General features: G+C 43.5%; 1 protein-coding gene across 2 annotated transcripts in view; it reads left to right on the forward strand.

The window, feature by feature from the left end:
• The window catches only part of LOC138642353 (collagen alpha-2(VI) chain-like), a 668325-nt gene that overhangs the window by 197028 nt on the left and 452092 nt on the right, over nucleotides 1-19205 (forward strand). For both annotated transcript variants that reach the window (XM_069730466.1, XM_069730467.1), the window contains one exon: nucleotides 15066-15110. In XM_069730466.1, coding sequence (XP_069586567.1) covers nucleotides 15066-15110 — 45 coding nt within the window. The remainder of the gene's footprint in view (nucleotides 1-15065; nucleotides 15111-19205) is intronic.

Below are 19205 nucleotides of genomic sequence, written 5' to 3' on the forward strand. Positions count from 1 at the left end.
CTCTGACTCCAAACTAGCTGCCTCATTCATTTTTTCAATTAGGACTTTGTCCAGAATTCCAGGATCTTCGAGGTGCTGTTTCAGTTGTAACTTAATATCTTTGCTGAATAAGCCTGTTCCCAACGATCTCAAGAACTTCTTCTGGACTAGCCCAGCATCAAATTTCTCCTCTGCTCCTACATCTCTGCATGTGAACAACAGTCTATCCTTAAGTTCCATTGCTCTGAACAAGAAACTTTGGGATGATTCATTATTGTTCTATGAGATGTTAATGAGTCGGTGGAACAATTCTGAAGGACTCTCCTTTATAGTGTCCTTTAAAATCCTCTTCAACTGTGGTAGGGTCAATTGACTTCTAATCTCTAGCATACTGCGGAGGTTCAGTCGTGGGCTTATCACTCTTGCCACCCCCTCAATCATCTCATCTGGCTGGTAACCTTTCAATAATCCTGCATCGAGCTGGTGCAACAAGTTCAAATAAGACAGTATCTCTTTCTGCTCACACTCTCCAATCTGTCCCAGGATTTAGAACTCTTTCCTTATGGTGATTTGTGGTGTTGGAGAGTACTGTTTTCCTGATTTATCAAACCCAAGAAGATTAAAGGTTCTGTCAGAGTCTGTCACACGTTCAGAGGGTTGGGTAGATTTCTGCAGGGCTGATGTTAAGGCTATGAATTGTTCTTTCAATTCCTGTAGTTCTGTCTGCGGAAGGAGATTCCCGCTCTTGGTAGTTGGTGTCGCCCCTCCATCTTCCAACTTCAACCCGGTTAGAAACTGTTAAATCATGGAGGAACGTCCCCATGACATCTTCAGCTTCTCTCTCCCCCAGATCATCCATCTGTGTATTAATGGCAGCTACAGGTTGTCTGCGGGAGCGTGCTTTAGAGATCTGTTCTTCTGACATATTTATATGTTCTCCTACTGTTCTCAATTCTTCACATGTTAACAGTAGAAGCAGTTCACTGATCATGTCCATTTGTATTTGTACGCTGCTAGGTTCAGATAGGAGCAGGACGGGTCTCATGGATTCTTCGGAATTCTGGGGGAACCGTTACTCAGGGTGACCATGTACTGCAGCTTCCTCAGGCACAAGATGGATCCACTTGCTCACACAGATACAATTGATAAAGTCCTCATGAACATGAACCAGGTAGTTTAATGTCACAACACATTCAGTGCAATTCAAGTATCTTAAGCATAGGCTTTATAAACAGTACAGCTGCTTCTTAGAGGCACAATGACTAACAGTCTCTTTTGATAGCACAGTAGTACACAGCATTCATTCTAGCACAGTGTAATGAAGGGGGGTAGGGTATGCTGAGGGAGATGATCTCGGTGACACAATTCCTTCCAATAACTATCTTCCCGCTCCTGATAGACTTTCTCCACTAGCAGTACAGGGGGTTAGTCCAACTCCACTCTGTAATGGAATCCTCTGTCCCTATGGTTCACTTGCCTGAATTCATGTGAGAGAGATCACACACCATGCATCCCTTTCCCTGCTGCCAGATCAGTAAACAGGTTTCCCACAATCCCCCTGGGGCTCTGCTAACCATTCCCTGTCTCCTGCGACTGTTAACCCCTCTATAAATAATAATAATAATCTTTATTTTTATATAGCGCTAACATATTCCGCAGCGCTTTACACACATTATCATTGCTGTCCCCGTTGGGGCTCACAATCTAAATTCCCTGTCAGTATGTCTTTGGAATGTGGGAGGAAACCGGAGTGCCCGGAGGAAACCCACGCAAACACGGAGAGAACATACAAACTCTTTGCAGATGTTGTCCTTAGTGGGGCTTGAACCCAGGACTCCAGCGCTGCAAGGCTGCTGTGCTAACCACTGCGCCACCGTGCTGCCCTCTAGTTGCTGAATGCTTTTAAAGCAACAGCAGTTAGCACTAGTTCGGCATGTCACACTTTTATTTGAATGTTCATCCTATTTCAGACAGTCATATAATGCACATATGTTCTTAATGTGGTTGTATCCTGATGAGGAAGTCAGATGACTTTAAAACATTTAGATAATAAACTGCATTCTTGCTATCCTGTTTCTTGGATTATTCTTGTGGATCTCTATTAATCCTGTGGCAGAGGAACCCCATTTATTCTCATTCTGGCTTCTATGGTTTTTTAATCCTTGGGTTTAATCCTTGCTCCAAAGCTCTACCTCCTGTCCTGAAATAATCTTATAATTAGTGTTGAGCATTCTGATACTGCAAGTATCGGGCGATATTTGCGGTATCGGAATTCCGATACGAGTTCTGATATTTTTGTGATATCGGGAATCGGTATCGATTGATTGGTCGCTGAGCGGTCAGCGGTCAGCGACCAATCACAAGCCGCGACGTCATCGAAGGTCCTTAACACGCTCATTCTTAGGAACGGAAGCATGGCGGTTGCAGCGGTGACAACCAGGGCGCGTCCGAGGATAAGTATATCAATATTTTTTATTTTTATTCTTTATTTTACACATGAATATGGATCCCAGGGCCTGAAGGAGAGTTTCCTCTCCTTCAGACCCTGGGATCCATTACAGGATACCTTCCGATATTTGTGTCCCATTGACTTGTATTGGTATCGGATATCGGCGATATCCGATATTTTTCGGATATCGGCCGATACCATCCGATACCGATACTTTCAAATATCAGACGGTATCGCTCAACACTACTTATAATGTATAAAGGCTGTGTCTGACAATGTAGGAACATGGGCTGATCATACCACATCTCCCGGGCAGAGGAAGAAGCAAAAGAGAGGATACAGACATTACAGTATGGGATCACAGCTGGTTCTTTCTGTGAGGTAAAATACCTTTTTAACCCATTTCTGTCATTGGACGTACTATTCTGTCCATGTGGGGTGGGCCTTAATTCCCACGGACGGAAAAGTACGTCCAGAGCGATCGGCCACACTCACGGGGGGAGCGCGGCCGATCGCGGCCGGGTGTCAGCTGCCTATCGCAGCTGACATCCAGCGCTATGTGCCAGGAGCGGTCACAGACTGCCCCTGGCACATTAACCCCCGGCACACTGCGATCAAACATGATCGTGGTGTGCCGGCGGTATAGGGAAGCATCGCACAGGGAGGGGGCTCCCTGCGTGCTTCCCTGAGACCCCCGCAGCAATGCGATGTGATCACGTTGCTGCGAAGGTCACTTACCTTCCTCCCTGCAGCAGCCCGGATCCAAAATGGCTGCGGCATCCGGGTCCTGCAGGGAGGGAGTGTTGTGAATTCTGTTTTGGAACTCCCTCCTGTGGTCATGAATGGTACTTCGGTGAGTTCTGTCCATGGACTCCCTCTGGTGGCTGTGAGTGGAGCTGCTGGTTCTGAGGTTCTTTCCACAGGTGACCTGGTTAATTCTTAGGCTGGCTGCTCTATTTAACTCCATCTAGATCGTTACTCCATGCCACCTGTCAATGTTCCAGTACTGGTTCAGTTCGCTCTTGGATCTTTCTGGTGACCTGTCTACTCCAGCAGAAGCTAAGTCCCTGCTAGTTTATTTTGTTGTTCTTGTTTTCTTGTCCAGCTTGCTAATATTATTCTGTCTGGCTAGCTGGAAGCTCTGGGAGGCAGAGTGGCAACCTCCGCACCGTGAGTCAGTGCGGGGGTCTTTTTGCACACTCTGCGTGGTGTTTTGTAGTTTTTTGTGCTGACCGCAAAGTTACCTTTTCTATCCTCTGTCTGTTTAGGTAGTCTGGCCTCCCTTTTCTGAAACCTCTTTCATTCCTGTGTTTGTGTATTTCATCTTAACTCACAGTCATTATTTGTGGGGGGCTGCCTTTTCCTTTGGGGAATTTCTCTGAGGCAAGGTAGGCTTTACTTTCTATCTCTAGGGGTAGCTAGCCCTTAGGCTGTGTCGAGGCATCTAGGCCTGTTAGGTACGCTCCACGGCTATTTCTAGTGTGTGTGATAGGATTAGGGATTGCGGTCAGCAGAGTTCCCACTTCCCAGAGCTTGTCCTGTGAGTTTAACCATCAGGTCTTTCCGGGTGCTCCTAACCACCAGGTCCATAACAGTACAGGTGGCCCAAAGTGTTAATGCATCTCAATAGAGGGATAAGAGAAGTTATGAGACCATTTTTTTTTCTCTGCAGTGTGTTTTGTCTTTCTTTTCCCCTTTACCTCTGGGTGGTTCAGGACACAGGTGTGTATATGGACATTCAAGGTCTGTCCTCTTGTGTGGATCATCTCACTACAAGGGTACAAAACATTCAAGATTTTGTAGTTCGGAATCCAATGTTAGAGCCTAGAATTCCAATTCCTGATTTGTTTTTTGGGGATAGATCTAAGTTTCTGAATTTCAAAAATAATTGTAAATTGTTTCTTGCTTTTAAACCCCGCTCCTCTGGTGACCCAGTTTAACAAGTAAAAATCATTATTTCTTTGTTACGTGGTGATCCTCAAGACTGGGCATTTTCCCTTGCGCCAGGAGATCCTGCATTGCGTGATGTAGATGCGTTTTTTCTGGCACTTGGATTGCTTTATGATGAACCAAATTTAGTGGATCAGGCAGAGAAAAACTTGCTGGCTTTGTGTCAGGGTCAGGATGAAGCGGAGGTATATTGTCAGAAGTTTAGAAAGTGGTCTGTGCCTACTCAGTGGAATCAGTGTGCCCTGGCGGCAATTTTCAGAAAAGGTCTTTCTGAAGCCCTTAAGGATGCTATGGTGGGATTTCCCACGCCTGCTGGTCTGAACGAGTCTATGTCCTTGGCCATTCAGATCGATCGGCGCTTGCGTGAGCGCAAAGCTGTGCACCATTTGGCGGTATTCTCTGAGCATAGGTCTGAGCCTATGCAGTGTGATAGGACTTTGACCAGAGCTGAACGGCAAGAACACAGACGTCAGAATGGGCTGTGTTTTTACTGTGGTGACTCCACTCATGCTATCTCTGATTGTCCTAGGCGCGCTAGGCGGTTCTCTAGGTCTGCCACCATTGGTACGGTACAGCCTAAATTTCTTTTGTCCATTACTCTGATTTGCTCTTTGTCGTCCTATTCTGTTATGGCGTTTGTGGATTCGGGCGCTGCCCTGAATACGATAGACTTGGAGTTTGCCAGGCGCTGTGGTTTTTTCTAGGAGCCCTTGCAGTGTCCTATTCCATTGAGAGGAATTGATGCTACGCCTTTGGCCAAGAATAAGCCTCAGTACTGGACTCAGTTGACCATGTGCATGGCTCCTGCACATCAGGAGGATATTCGCTTTTTGGTGTTGCATAATCTGCATGATGTGGTCGTTTTGGGGTTCCCATGGCTACAGGTACATAATCCAGTATTGGATTGGAAATCTATGTCTGTGTCCAGCTGGGGTTGTCAAGGGGTACATGGTGATGTTCCATTGCTGTCAATTTCGTTTTCCACTCCTTCAGAAGTCCCGGAGTTTTTGTCGGATTACCGGGATGTATTTGATGAGCCCAAGTCCGGTGCCCTACCTCCTCATAGGGATTGTGATTGTGCCATTGATTTGATTCCTGGTAGTAAGTTTCCTAAGGGCCGACTGTTCAATTTATCTCTGCCAGAACACGCCGCTATGTGGAGTTATATAAAGGAGTCCTTGGAGAAAGAGAATATTCGCCCATCGTCGTCACCGTTGGGAGCAGGCTTCTTTTTTGTGGCCAAGAAGGATGGTTCTTTGAGACCTTGTATTGATTACAGCCTTCTTAATAAGATCACGGTCAAATTTCAGTACCCTTTGCCGCTACTGTCTGATTTGTTTGCTCGGATTAAGGGGGCTAGTTGGTTCACCAAGATAGATCTTCGAGGGGCGTATAATCTTGTGCATATTAAACGGGGCGATGAATGGAAAACAGCCTTTAATACGCCCGAGGGCCATTTTGAGTACCTGGTGATGCCATTCGGGCTTTCTAATGCTCCATCTGTGTTTCAGTCCTTTATGCATGACATCTTCCGAGAGTATCTGGATAGATTCATGATTGTATATTTGGATGATATTTTGGTCTTTTCGGATGATTGGGAGTCTCATGTGAAGCAGGTCAGAATGGTGTTCCAGGTCCTTCGTGCTAATTCCTTGTTTGTGAAGGGGTCTAAATGTCTCTTTGGGGTTCAGAAGGTTTCATTTTTGGGCTTCATTTTTTCCCCTTCTACTATCGAGATGGACCCTGTTAAAGTTCAGGCCATTTATGATTGTACTCAGCCTACATCTGTGAAGAGTCTGCAGAAGTTCCTGGGTTTTGCTAATTTTTACCGTCGCTTCATCGCTAATTTTTCTAGTGTTGTTAAACCGTTGACTGATTTGACCAAGAAAGGTGCTGATGTGGTCAATTGGTCTTCTGCGGCCGTTGAGGCTTTTCAGGAATTGAAGCGTCGTTTTTCTTCTGCCCCTGTGTTGTGCCAGCCAGATGTTTCGCTCCCGTTTCAGGTCGAGGTTGATGCTTCTCAGATTGGAGCAGGGGCTGTTTTGTGTCAGAGAAGTTCTGATGGCTCGGTGATGAAACCATGTGCTTTCTTTTCTAGAAAGTTTTCGCCTGCCGAGCGTAATTATGATGTTGGCAACCGAGAGTTGTTGGCTATGAAGTGGGCATTCGAGGAGTGGCGACATTGGCTTGAAGGAGCAAAGCATCGCGTGGTGGTCTTGACGGATCACAAGAATTTGACTTATCTCGAGTCTGCCAAACGGTTGAATCCTAGACAGGCTCGATGGTCGCTGTTTTTCTCCCGTTTCGATTTTGTGGTTTCTTACCTTCCGGGCTCTAAGAATGTGAAGGCTGATGCCCTTTCAAGGAGTTTTGTGCCTGACTCTCCAGATGTTCCTGAGCCGGCTGGTATTCTCAAGGAGGGGGTAATTTTGTCTGCCATCTCCCCTGATTTCCGGCTGGTGCTGCAGAAGTTTCAGGCTGATAGACCTTACCGTTGTCCAGCGGAGAAGCGGTTTGTCCCTGATAGATGGACTAGTAGAGTTATCTCTGAGGTTCATTGTTCGGTGTTAGCTGGTCATCCCGGGATCTTTGGTACCAGAGATTTGGTGGCTAGATCCTTTTGGTGGCCTTCCTTGTCACGGGATGTGCGTTCTTTTGTGCAGTCCTGTGGGACTTGTTCTCGGGCTAAGCCCTGCTGTTCTCGTGCCAGTGGGTTGCTTTTGCCCTTGCCGGTCCCGAAAAGGCCCTGGATGCATATTTCCATGGATTTTATTTCAGACCTCCCTATCTCTCAAAGGATGTCGGTCATCTGGGTGGTTTGTGATCGCTTCTCTAAGATGGTCCATTTGGTACCCTTGTCTAAATTGCCTTCCTCCTCTGATTTGGTGCCATTATTTTTCCAGCATGTGGTTCGTTTGCATGGCATTCCGGAGAACATCGTCTCGGACAGAGGTTCCCAGTTTGTTTCGAGGTTTTGGCGGTCCTTTTGTGCTAAGATGGGCATTGATTTGTCATTTTCTTCGGCTTTCCATCCTCAGACAAATGGCCAAACCGAACGAACCAATCAGACTTTGGAAACATATCTGAGATGCTTTGTTTCTGCTTATCAGGATGATTGGGTGTCTTTCTTGCCTTTGGCTGAGTTCGCCCTTAATAATCGGGCCAGCTCAGCTACTTTGGTTTCGCCTTTTTTCTGTAATTCTGGTTTCCATCCTCGTTTTTCTTCAGGGCAGGTTGAGCCTTCGGACTGTCCTGGTGTGGATTCTGTGGTGGACAGGCTGCAGCAAATTTGGACTCACGTAGTGGACAATTTGACATTGTCCCAGGAGAGGGCTCAACGTTTCGCTAACCGCCGTCGCTGTGTTGGTCCCCGACTTCGTGTTGGGGATTTGGTTTGGTTGTCGTCTCGTTATGTTCCTATGAAGGTTTCCTCTCCTAAGTTTAAGCCTCGTTTCATTGGTCCTTATAAGATTTCTGAGGTTCTTAATCCTGTGTCATTTCGTTTGGCCCTTCCAGCTTCTTTTGCCATCCATAATGTGTTGCATAGGTCGTTGTTGCGGAGATACGTGGCGCCTATGGTTCCCTCCGCTGACCCTCCTGCCCCGGTGTTGGTCGAGGGGGAGTTGGAGTATGTGGTGGAGAAGATTTTAGATTCTCGTATTTCGAGACGGAAACTCCAGTACCTGGTCAAGTGGAAGGGTTATGGTCAGGAAGATAATTCCTGGGTTGTTGCCTCTGATGTTCATGCTGCTGATCTGGTTCGTGCCTTTCATTTGGCTCGTCTTGATCGGCCTGGGGGTTCTGGTGAGGGTTCGGTGACCCCTCCTCAAGGGGGGGGTACTGTTGTGAATTCTGTTTTGGAACTCCCTCCTGTGGTCATGAATGGTACTTCGGCGAGTTCTGTCCATGGACTCCCTCTGGTGGCTGTGAGTGGAGCTGCTGGTTCTGAGGTTCCTTCCACAGGTGACCTGGTTAATTCTTAGGCTGGCTGCTCTATTTAACTCCATCTAGATCGTTACTCCATGCCACCTGTCAAAGTTCCAGTACTGGTTCAGTTCGCTCTTGGATCTTTCTGGTGACCTGTCTACTCCAGCAGAAGCTAAGTCCCTGCTAGTTTATTTTGTTGTTCTTGTTTTCTTGTCCAGCTTGCTAATATTATTCTGTCTGGCTAGCTGGGAGCTCTGGGAGGCAGAGTGGCAACCTCCGCACCGTGAGTCGATGCGGGGGTGTTTTTGCACACTCTGCGTGCTCTTTTGTAGTTTTTTGTGCTGATCTCAAAGTTACCTTTTCTATCCTCTGTCTGTTTAGGTAGTCTGGCCTCCCTTTGCTGAAACCTCTTTCATTCCTGTGTTTGTGTATTTCATCTTAACTCACAGTCATTATTTGTGGGGGGCTGCCTTTTCCTTTGGGGAATTTCTCTGAGGCAAGGTAGGCTTTACTTTCTATCTCTAGGGGTAGCTAGCCCTTAGGCTGTGTCGAGACGTCTAGGCCTGTTAGGTACGCTCCACGGCTATTTCTAGTGTGTGTGATAGGATTAGGGATTGCGGTCAGCAGAGTTCCCACTTCCCAGAGCTTGTCCTGTGAGTTTAACCATCAGGTCTTTCCGGGTGCTCCTAACCACCAGGTCCATAACAAGGGAGGTGGCTTACCAAGCGCCTGCCCAGAGCAGGCGCTTGGTAAGCCTGCAGCGCTGCAAGTCAGATCAGCGATCTGTGATATCCCCCCCTGGGACAAAGTAAAAAAGTCAACAACAAAAAATTTCCACATGTGTAAAAAAATTAAAATAATAATAATTCCTAAATAAAGAAAAAAAATTATATTCCCATAAATACATTTCTTTATCTAAATAAAAAAAAACAATAAAAATACACATATTTAGGATCACCGCGACCGTAACAACCCAACCTATAAAACTGTCTCACTAGTTAACCCCTTCAGTAAACACCGTAGGGAAAAAAAAACGAGGCAAAAAACAACGCTTTATTATCATACCGCCGAACAAAAAATGGAATAACACGAGATCAAAAAGACGGATATAAATAACCATGGTACCGCTGAAAACGTCATCTTGTCCCACAAAAAATGAGCTGCCATACAGCATCATTAGCAAAAAAATAAAAAAGTTAAAGTCCTCAGAATAAAGCGAAGCAAAAATAATTTTTTCTATAAAATAGTTTTTATTGTATAAAAGCGCCAAAACATAAAAAAATGATATAAATGGGGTATCGTTGTAATCGTACTGACCCGAAGAATAAAACTTCTTTATCAATTTTACCAAACGCGGAATGGTATAAATGCCTCCCCCAAAAGAAATTCATAAATAGCTGGTTTTTGGTCATTCTGCCTCACAAAAATCAGAATAAAAAGCGATCAAAAAATGTCACGTGCCCGAAAATGTTACCAATAAAAATGTCAACTTGTCCCGCAAAAAACAAGACCTCACATGACTCTGTGGACTCAAATATGGAAAAATTATAGCCCTCAAAATGTGGTAACGCAAAAAATATTTTTCGCAATAAAAAGCGTCTTTCAGTGTGTGACGGCTGCCAATCATAAAAATCCGCTAAAAAACCCGCTATAAAAGTAAATCAAACCCCCCTTCATCACCCCCTTAGTTAGGGAAAAATTAAAAAATTAAAAAAAATATATTTATTTCCATTTTCCCGGTAGGATTAGGGCTAGGGTTAGGGTTAGGGTTAGGGCTAGGGTTAGGGTTATGGCTAGGGTTAGGGCAAGGATTAGGGTTGGGACTAGGGTTAAGGCTACAGTTAGGGTTGGGGCTAAAGTTAGGGTTAGTGTTTGGATTACATTTACGGTTGGGAATAGGGTTGGGATTAGGGTTAGGGGTGTGTCTGAGTTAGAGGCGTGGTATGGTTACTGTTGGGAGTAGGGTTAGGGGTGTGTTTGGATTAGGGTTTCAGTTATAATTGGGGGGTTTCCACTGTTTAGGCACATCAGGGGCTCTCCAAATGGGACTTGGCGTCCGACCTCAATGCCAGCCAATTCTGCGTTGAAAAAGTAAAACAGTGCTCCTTCCCTTCCGAGCTCTCCCGTGTGCCCAAACAGGGGTTTACCCCAACATATGGGGTATCAGCGTACTCAGGACAAATTGGACAACTTTTTGGGTCCAATTTCTCCTGTTACCCTTGGGAAAATACAAAACTGGGGGCTAAAAAATAATTTTTGTGGAAAAAAAAGATTTTTTATTTTCATGGCTCTGCGTTATAAACTGTACTGAAACACTTCGGGGCTCAAAGTTCTCACAATACATCTAGATAAGTTCCTTGGGGGGTCTAGTTTCCAAAATGGGGTCACTTGTGGGAGGTTTCTACTGTTTAGGTACATTAGGGGCTCTGCAAACGCAATGTGATGCCTGCAGACCAATCCATCTAAGTCTGCATTCCAAATGATGCTCCTTCCCTTCCGAACTCTGCCATGTGCTCAAGCGGTGGTTCACCCCCACATGTCAGGTATCAGCGTACTCAAGACAAATTGGGCAACAAAATTTAGGGTCCAATTTTTCCTGTTACCCTTGGAAAAATACAAAACTGGGGGCTAAAAAATAATTTTTGTGGAAAAAAAATATTTTTTATTTGCACGGCTCTGAGTTATAAACTGTAGTGAAACACTTGGGGGTTCAAAGCTCTCACAACACATCTAGATGAGTTCCTTAGGGGGTCTACTTTCCAAAATGGTGTCACTTATGGGGGGTTTCTACTGTTTAGGTACATTAGGGGCTCTGCAAATGCAATGTGACGCCTGCAGACCATTCCATCTAAGACTGCATTCCAAATGGTGCTCCTTCCCTTCCGAGCCCTCCCATGCACCCAAACGGTGGTTTCCCCCACATATGGGGTATCAGCGTACTCAGGACAAATTGTACAACAACTTTTGGGGTCCAATTTCTCCTGTTACCCTCAGAAAAATACAAAACTGGGGGCTAAAAAATAATTTTTGTGGGAAAACATTTTTGTTTTATTTTTACGGCTCTGCATTATAAACTTCTGTGAAGCCCTTGGTGGGTCAAAGTGCTCACCACACATCTAGATAAGTTCCTTAGGGGGTCTATTTTCCAAAATGGCGTCACTTGTGGAGGGTTTCAATGTTTAGGCACATCAGTGGCTCTCCAAATGCAACATGGCGTCCCATCTCAATTCCTGTCAATTTTGCCTTGAAAAGTCAAACGGCGCTCCTTCCCTTCCGAGCTCTCCCATGCGCCCAAACAGTAGTTTATCCCCACATATGGAGTATCAGCATACTCAGGACAAATTGTACAACTTTTGCGGTCCAATTTCTTCTCTTACCCTTGGGAAAATAAAAAATTGGGGGCGAAAAGATCATTTTTGTGAAAAAATATGATTTTTTATTTTTACGGTTCTGCATTATGAACTTCTGTGAAGCACTTGGTGGGTCAAAGTGTTCACACACCTCTATATAAGTTCCCTAGGGGGTCTACTTTCCAAAATGGTGTCACTTGTGGGGGGTTTCAATGTTTAGGCACATCAGTGGCTCTCCAAACGTAACATGGTGTCCCATCTCAATTCCAGTCAATTTTGCTTTGAAAAGTCAAATGGCGCTCCTTCGCTTCCGAGCTCTGTCATGCGCCCAAACAGTGGTTTACCCCCACATATGGGGTATCTGCGTACTCAGGACAAATTGCACAACAACTTTTTGGGTCCATTTTCTCCTGTTACCCTTGGTAAAATAAAACAAATTGGAGCTGAAGTAAATTTTTTGTGAGAAAAAGTTAAATGTTCATTTTTATTTCAACATTCCAAAAATTCCTGTGAAACACCTGAAGGGTTAATAAACTTCTTGAATGTGGTTTTGAGTACCTTGAGGGGTGCAGTTTTTAGAATAGTGTCACACTTGGGTATTTTCTATCATATAGACCTCTCAAAATGACTTCAAATGAGATGTGGTCCCTAAAAAAAAATGGTGCTGTAAAAATGAGAAATTGCTGGTCAACTTTTAACCCTTATAACTCCCTAACAAAAAAAAATTTTGGTTCCAAAATTGTGCTGATGTAAAGTAGACATGTAGGAAATGTTACTTATTAAGTATTTTATGTGACATATCTCTGTGATTTAATTGCATAAAAATTCAAAGTTGGAAAATTGCAAAATTTTCTAAATTTTCGCCAAATTTCCGTTTTTTTTCACAAATAAACGCAGGTAATATCAAAGAAATTTTACCACTACCATGAAGTACAATATGTCTCGAGAAAACAGTGTCAGAATCACTGGGATCCGTTGAAGCATTCCAGAGTTATAACCTCATAAAGGGACAGTGGTCAGAATTGTAAAAATTGGCCTGGTCATTAACGTGCAAACCACCCTTGGTGGTAAAGGGGTTAAACAAGGAGTGAAATGTTTTTCCTCACAGAAACCAGCAGCTGAGATCCCCTGCTGTACTTTTGGTATACTATCTGATGCCCTGCCCAGGAGATTTGGTAAGATCAGACCATGTCCCTGCACGGTCAGACATGACCATTACACAGTACATAGCAGTGGCACATGTATAAGATTATCTCAACACAGGAACACTTTTAACACATGCAGTTGTGGAAGTTATTTTGTTTATTCCAAGATCTAATCAATAAAGTGAATTTTCTCTGTTGAACAACTCCTTTAAATACCAGTACTAATATTTACTTCAATCAAATATTCACATGACACCAGTGTGACATTTTTAAACTAATGTTTGGAGTTTAATCCTATTTTAAAAACCTATTTTTTGAAGCTCTAAAAAACTATAGGGAGAAAAATACTTTATCTAAAAAACTAATTAAAGCTGCCAAAAAGGAAACAGAGAAGCACATTGCTAAGGAGAGTAAAACTAATCCCAAACTGTTCTTCAACTATATCAATAGTAAAAGAATAAAAACTGAAAATGTAGGCCCCTTAAAAAATAGTGAGGAAAGAATGGTTGTAGATGACGAGGAAAAAGCTAACATATTAAACACCTTCTTCTCCACGGTATTCACGGTGGAAAATGAAATGCTAGGTGAAATCCCAAGAAACAATGAAAACCCTATATTAAGGGTCACCAATCTAACCCAAGAAGAGGTGCGAAACCGGCTAAATAAGATTAAAATAGATAAATCTCCGGGTCCGGATGGCATACACCCACGAGTACTAAGAGAACTAAGTAATGTAATAGATAAACCATTATTTCTTATTTTTAGTGACTCTATAGCGACAGGGTCTGTTCCGCAGGACTGGCGCATAGCAAATGTGGTGCCAATATTCAAAAAGGGCTCTAAAAGTGAACCTGGAAATTATAGGCCAGTAAGTCTAACCTCTATTGTTGGTAAAATATTTGAAGGGTTTCTGAGGGATGTTATTCTGGATTATCTCAATGAGAATAACTGTTTAACTCCATATCAGCATGGGTTTATGAGAAATCGCTCCTGTCAAACCAATCTAATCAGTTTTTATGAAGAGGTAAGCTATAGACTGGACCACGGTGAGTCATTGGACGTGGTATATCTCGATTTTTCCAAAGCGTTTGATACCGTGCCGCACAAGAGGTTGGTACACAAAATGAGAATGCTTGGTCTGGGGGAAAATGTGTGTAAATGGGTTAGTAACTGGCTTAGTGATAGAAAGCAGAGGGTGGTTATAAATGGTATAGTCTCTAACTGGGTCGCTGTGACCAGTGGGGTACCGCAGGGGTCAGTATTGGGACCTGTTCTCTTCAACATATTCATTAATGATCTGGTAGAAGGTTTACACAGTAAAATATCGATATTTGCAGATGATACAAAACTATGTAAAGCAGTTAATACAAGAGAAGATAGTATTCTGCTACAGATGGATCTGGATAAGTTGGAAACTTGGGCTGAAAGGTGGCAGATGAGGTTTAACAATGATAAATGTAAGGTTATACACATGGGAAGAGGGAATCAATATCACCATTACACACTGAACGGGAAACCACTGGGTAAATCTGACAGGGAGAAGGACTTGGGGATCCTAGTTAATGATAAACTTACCTGGAGCAGCCAGTGCCAGGCAGCAGCTGCCAAGGCAAACAGGATCATGGGGTGCATTAAAAGAGGTCTGGATACACATGATGAGAGCATTATACTGCCTCTGTACAAATCCCTAGTTAGACCGCACATGGAGTACTGTGTCCAGTTTTGGGCACCGGTGCTCAGGAAGGATATAATGGAACTAGAGAGAGTACAAAGGAGGGCAACAAAATTAATAAAGGGGATGGGAGAACTACAATACCCAGATAGATTAGCGAAATTAGGATTATTTAGTCTAGAAAAAAGACGACTGAGGGGCGATCTAATAACCATGTATAAGTATATAAGGGGACAATACAAATATCTCGCTGAGGATCTGTTTATACCAAGGAAGGTGACGGGCACAAGGGGGCATTCTTTGCGTCTGGAGAAGAGAAGGTTTTTCCACCAACATAGAAGAGGATTCTTTACTGTTAGGGCAGTGAGAATCTGGAATTGCTTGCCTGAGGAGGTGGTGATGGCGAACTCAGTCGAGGGGTTCAAGAGAGGCCTGGATGTCTTCCTGGAGCAGAACAATATTGTATCATACAATTATTAGGTTCTGTAGAAGGACGTAGATCTGGGGATTTATTATGATGGAATATAGGCTGAACTGGATGGACAAATGTCTTTTTTCGGCCTTACTAACTATGTTACTATGTTATTTTGCAGGGTGATCTAGGTATTGAAGGTCCTATTGGATTTCCTGGTCCAAAGGTACAGTGCATTTCAATATTGGGTGAAAATCATTATAGATAAATTGAATGTACTCACACACTTAAATTATTTTGCTGTTTTTTTTTAGCAACCTTTATTTAAAGGTTACCTGCCACCAGGACAAAAGTTGCCAGTTTTTGCGCATATTTTATTCCTACTGCCATAAGGTTCAGCAGTATGAGCATTTTTATTTATTGCCTACTTTATGGTAATTTCCTAGGTAGTGTAGCTCACAGGGTTTTCTGCTAACATGTCTTTAGTCTGTTTTGTATTATCATCCTGTGAGCTACACTCCTTTGGTAAAAACCATAAAAATTAGCACTCTATAAAACAGCCCTTATCTCTGGAATCAATGTAAATAAATTCTGCAAATAAATTAAAAAAATGAAATACTCAGGGGACCACCAAAGATGATCACTCTGCCCCCTCAGGAAGCTGTTGTGAAACGCGCATAGGGCTGCGTGGGTATCCCCATGGACACAGATATGGGAAACATTTAGGCCATGTGCACACGTTGCAGATTTTACCGCAGATCCGCAGCGTTTTTGGCGCTCTGGATCTGCAGCAGTTTCCCCATGCGGTTTACAGTACCATGTAAACCTATGGAAAACCCAATCCGCTGTGCACATGCTGCGGAAAAAACTCAAGAAAACGCAGCATTGTTTTTTCCGCAGCATGTCAATTCTTTGTGCGGATCTGCAGCATTTCTGCACCCATAGACTTACATTGAGTTGGGCACATCCGCAGCAAAACCGCAGATGTAAAAAAGATCTGCGGTTTAGCTGTGGGTGAAATGCTGCAGATTGGGAGGAGGGAAGTGTGTGGGCGGTGACTGTGTGCATGTATGTGTGTGCGGGTGGGGTCTGCGGGTTGTCAGTGGGTCTGCGGGGGTCTGCCGGGGCTGTCGGGGGTCTGTGCAGGGCTGTCGGTTGTCTGTGCAGGGCTGTTGGGTGGCTGCCGGGGCTGTCGGAGGTCTGTGCGGGGCTGTCGGGGATCTGCAAGGGGTCTGTGTGTGTGTGCGTGCACGCAGGCATCGTCCGATTTGACTATAAGTCCCAACCGGCCATGCCTGCTACAGTGACAGTGATTGACACATTAGCCAATGATGGGATAGTAGTAGTCCCATCATCCGGCTAATGTGTTGAATGTAAAAAAGAAAACACATACACACATACAAGTACATACAACATACAGTACATACAACACACAACATATGACATACAGAACATACAACAGTACATACAGCATACAACATACAACATACAACAGTACATAAAACATAACATACAACAGTGCATACAACATACAACAGTACATAAAACATATGACATACAGTACATGCAACATACAACAGAACATACAGAATACAGTACATACAACATGCAACAGTACATACAACACATGACATACAGCACATAAAACATACAACAGTACATACAACATATAACATATAGCACATGCAACAGTACATACAATATATGGCATACAGTACATACAACATACAACATTACATACAACATATGACATACAGAACATACAACAGAACATACAACAGCACATACAACATATGAAATACAGCACATACAACATACAACAGTACACACAACATACAGTGCCTACATACAGTACATACAACATACAACAGCACATACAACATAAAACAGTACATACAACATAAAACATATAGTACATATATACAGTACATACAACATACATACAGACATACAGTACATACATACAACACATACATATATACATACAGTGCATACAACATAGAGTACATACTCACCATCACCTTGATCCCCAAAGTCATTGTCACCTGTAAAATATATTAAAATAATAAGCAAACAATATACTCCCTGATCCGCAGATATCCAATTAATATGAGTGTCCCACAACAATCTTCCGTGGAGAGCAGCCACATCAGCTGATGCAACCGCTCTCAAGGGGCTCCAGGAATACAATGATGGAAGGTATCCTTCCGCAATGTGTTCCTCCGCTGCTGTGAGAAATAGTCCCTATTCTCACTTGTGGCCCTGCTGTGTGGGAAAATTCCCACACAGCTTTGCCATAAAGTGAGACCCTCCACTCAGGTAACCTTTTCAGTGATGCACTGCAGAAGCCATTGTCGACTGTCAGTGTGTCACTGGAGGCCTATAGAGCAGTGACACCACCCGATGTCACTGTTCTATAGGGGAGATCATTGTGGGACACTCATTATTGGACTACGGCATAAAGTGAGTATACGGTTGGTTTATTATTTTTTATTTTTTGCAGGTGATCGAGTATGGTAAGTATGGTGAAATTAAGAATATTAAAATACTTTTTTCTGGCTGTGTCGTTTTTTTTACCCTTTCACTACTATAGGATTAGTAATGGATTGGCATCTTATTGACGCCTCTCCATTATTAACCGGGCTTAATGTCACCTTACATTAGCAAGGGTATTAACCCCTTATTACCCCATATCCCACCGTTACAGGGGAGTGGGAAGAGAGAGGCTAAGTGCCGGAATACCCATATATCTATCTGGCTACATCTGGTTTTTGCCATCGGGCACAATCCGGCGAGTTTTGAAAAAAACGGATCCGATTTTTTTTCTGCCGGATCTGTTTTTTTCTCATATAGTTGTACTAGCGCCGGATTGCGCCTGATGGCCTCATGTTTCATCAGTTTTTTGCTGGATCCGTCAAAAAAGCTGTTTCCGGCGGACGAAGAAAGCGTACAGAGGAAGGTTTTTTTCTGTCCGGTGAAAAAGCGCCCAGCGACTGATCTGGTGAAAAACGCATGAAACTGAGATGTGAAATGATGAATCCGGCCTCCAGATCCGGCATCCGAATCCATTTTTCATGCATTTTTCCATTCAAATCATGCACATTTTCCATTCTCTCTCTCTCTCTAAGAAAAAAACGGATCAGTTGCATCAGTTTTTCACGATTTGCAATGGATCCGTTTTTTCTATAATTCGCCGGATCCTGCCTGATGGAAAAAAACTGGTGTGAAAGTAGCCTAACTATCCATATATCTATCTACATCTATCCATAGATATATCTATAGATAGATACATAGATCTATCTATTCATATATCTAGAGTTCGCTCTATCTATATTTCTGAAACAAGAAAAGAACACAGTGCGGCACTCACCCTTTTGAAGCTGTGTAATCGTGCTCTTTATTGGAGAAAAATATTTAAAACATCCGTTAGGACATCAGGTCTGCAGGAGGGTGCGGAGGTGGAGTGCGGACGACGGCCGTTTCGCACGGTATGTGCTTCAACGGGTCCAGTTCATCGATTACCATACGTCATTTCCTTATAAAGGATTTCCGACGTGTGTGAATACAATAACAAAAGTGCATATTCACTTAAACATGGACTAAGTGAAATTGTGCAATAATATACATTAATAAACAGTAATCAAATTGCAGTACTGCAACACTAAAAGTTATTTTAGACTTGCTTAATTATTATGTAGTAATAACATTTTCATATATGAATATATGAATAAACATTTTCAAACATTTTACATTTTTCTTTCAGAAGCATAAAAACCTATTATACTAAAGAAATACCGACATGTCTAATTTATCATTTAAGCCTATTGGCCCTTGCGCGTTAGTGTTCAGAATCCACCGGGCTTCTTTCTGCAATAGTAATCTATTTTGATCTCCTCCCTGCGGGGGATATTTCACTATCTCTATACCAGCAAAAGACAATAAATTAGGATTAGCGTTGTGCTTTTCTCTCATACCGTATATACTCGAGTATAAGCCGAGATTTTCAGCCCAAATTTTTGGGCTGAAAGTGCCCCTCTTGGCTTATACTCGAGTCAAGGTGGTCGGCGGGTGAGGGGGAGAGGGCACTGAGGTATACTTACCTAGTCCCGGCGATCCTGGCGCTCCCCCTGCCGTCCCACAGTCTTCGGTGCTGCAGTTCTTTCCCTCTTCAGCGGTCACGTGGGACCGCTCATTAGAAAAATGAATAGGCAGCTCCACCTCCCATAGGGGTGGAGCCGCGTATTCATTTCTCTAATCAGCGGTGCCGGTGACCGCTGATAGAGAAAGAGGCTGCGGCACCGAAGACCAGCTGTGACAGGCA

Source organism: Ranitomeya imitator, chromosome 6 (assembly GCF_032444005.1).
Source record: "Ranitomeya imitator isolate aRanImi1 chromosome 6, aRanImi1.pri, whole genome shotgun sequence".
Classification (NCBI taxonomy): Eukaryota; Metazoa; Chordata; class Amphibia; order Anura; family Dendrobatidae; genus Ranitomeya; species Ranitomeya imitator.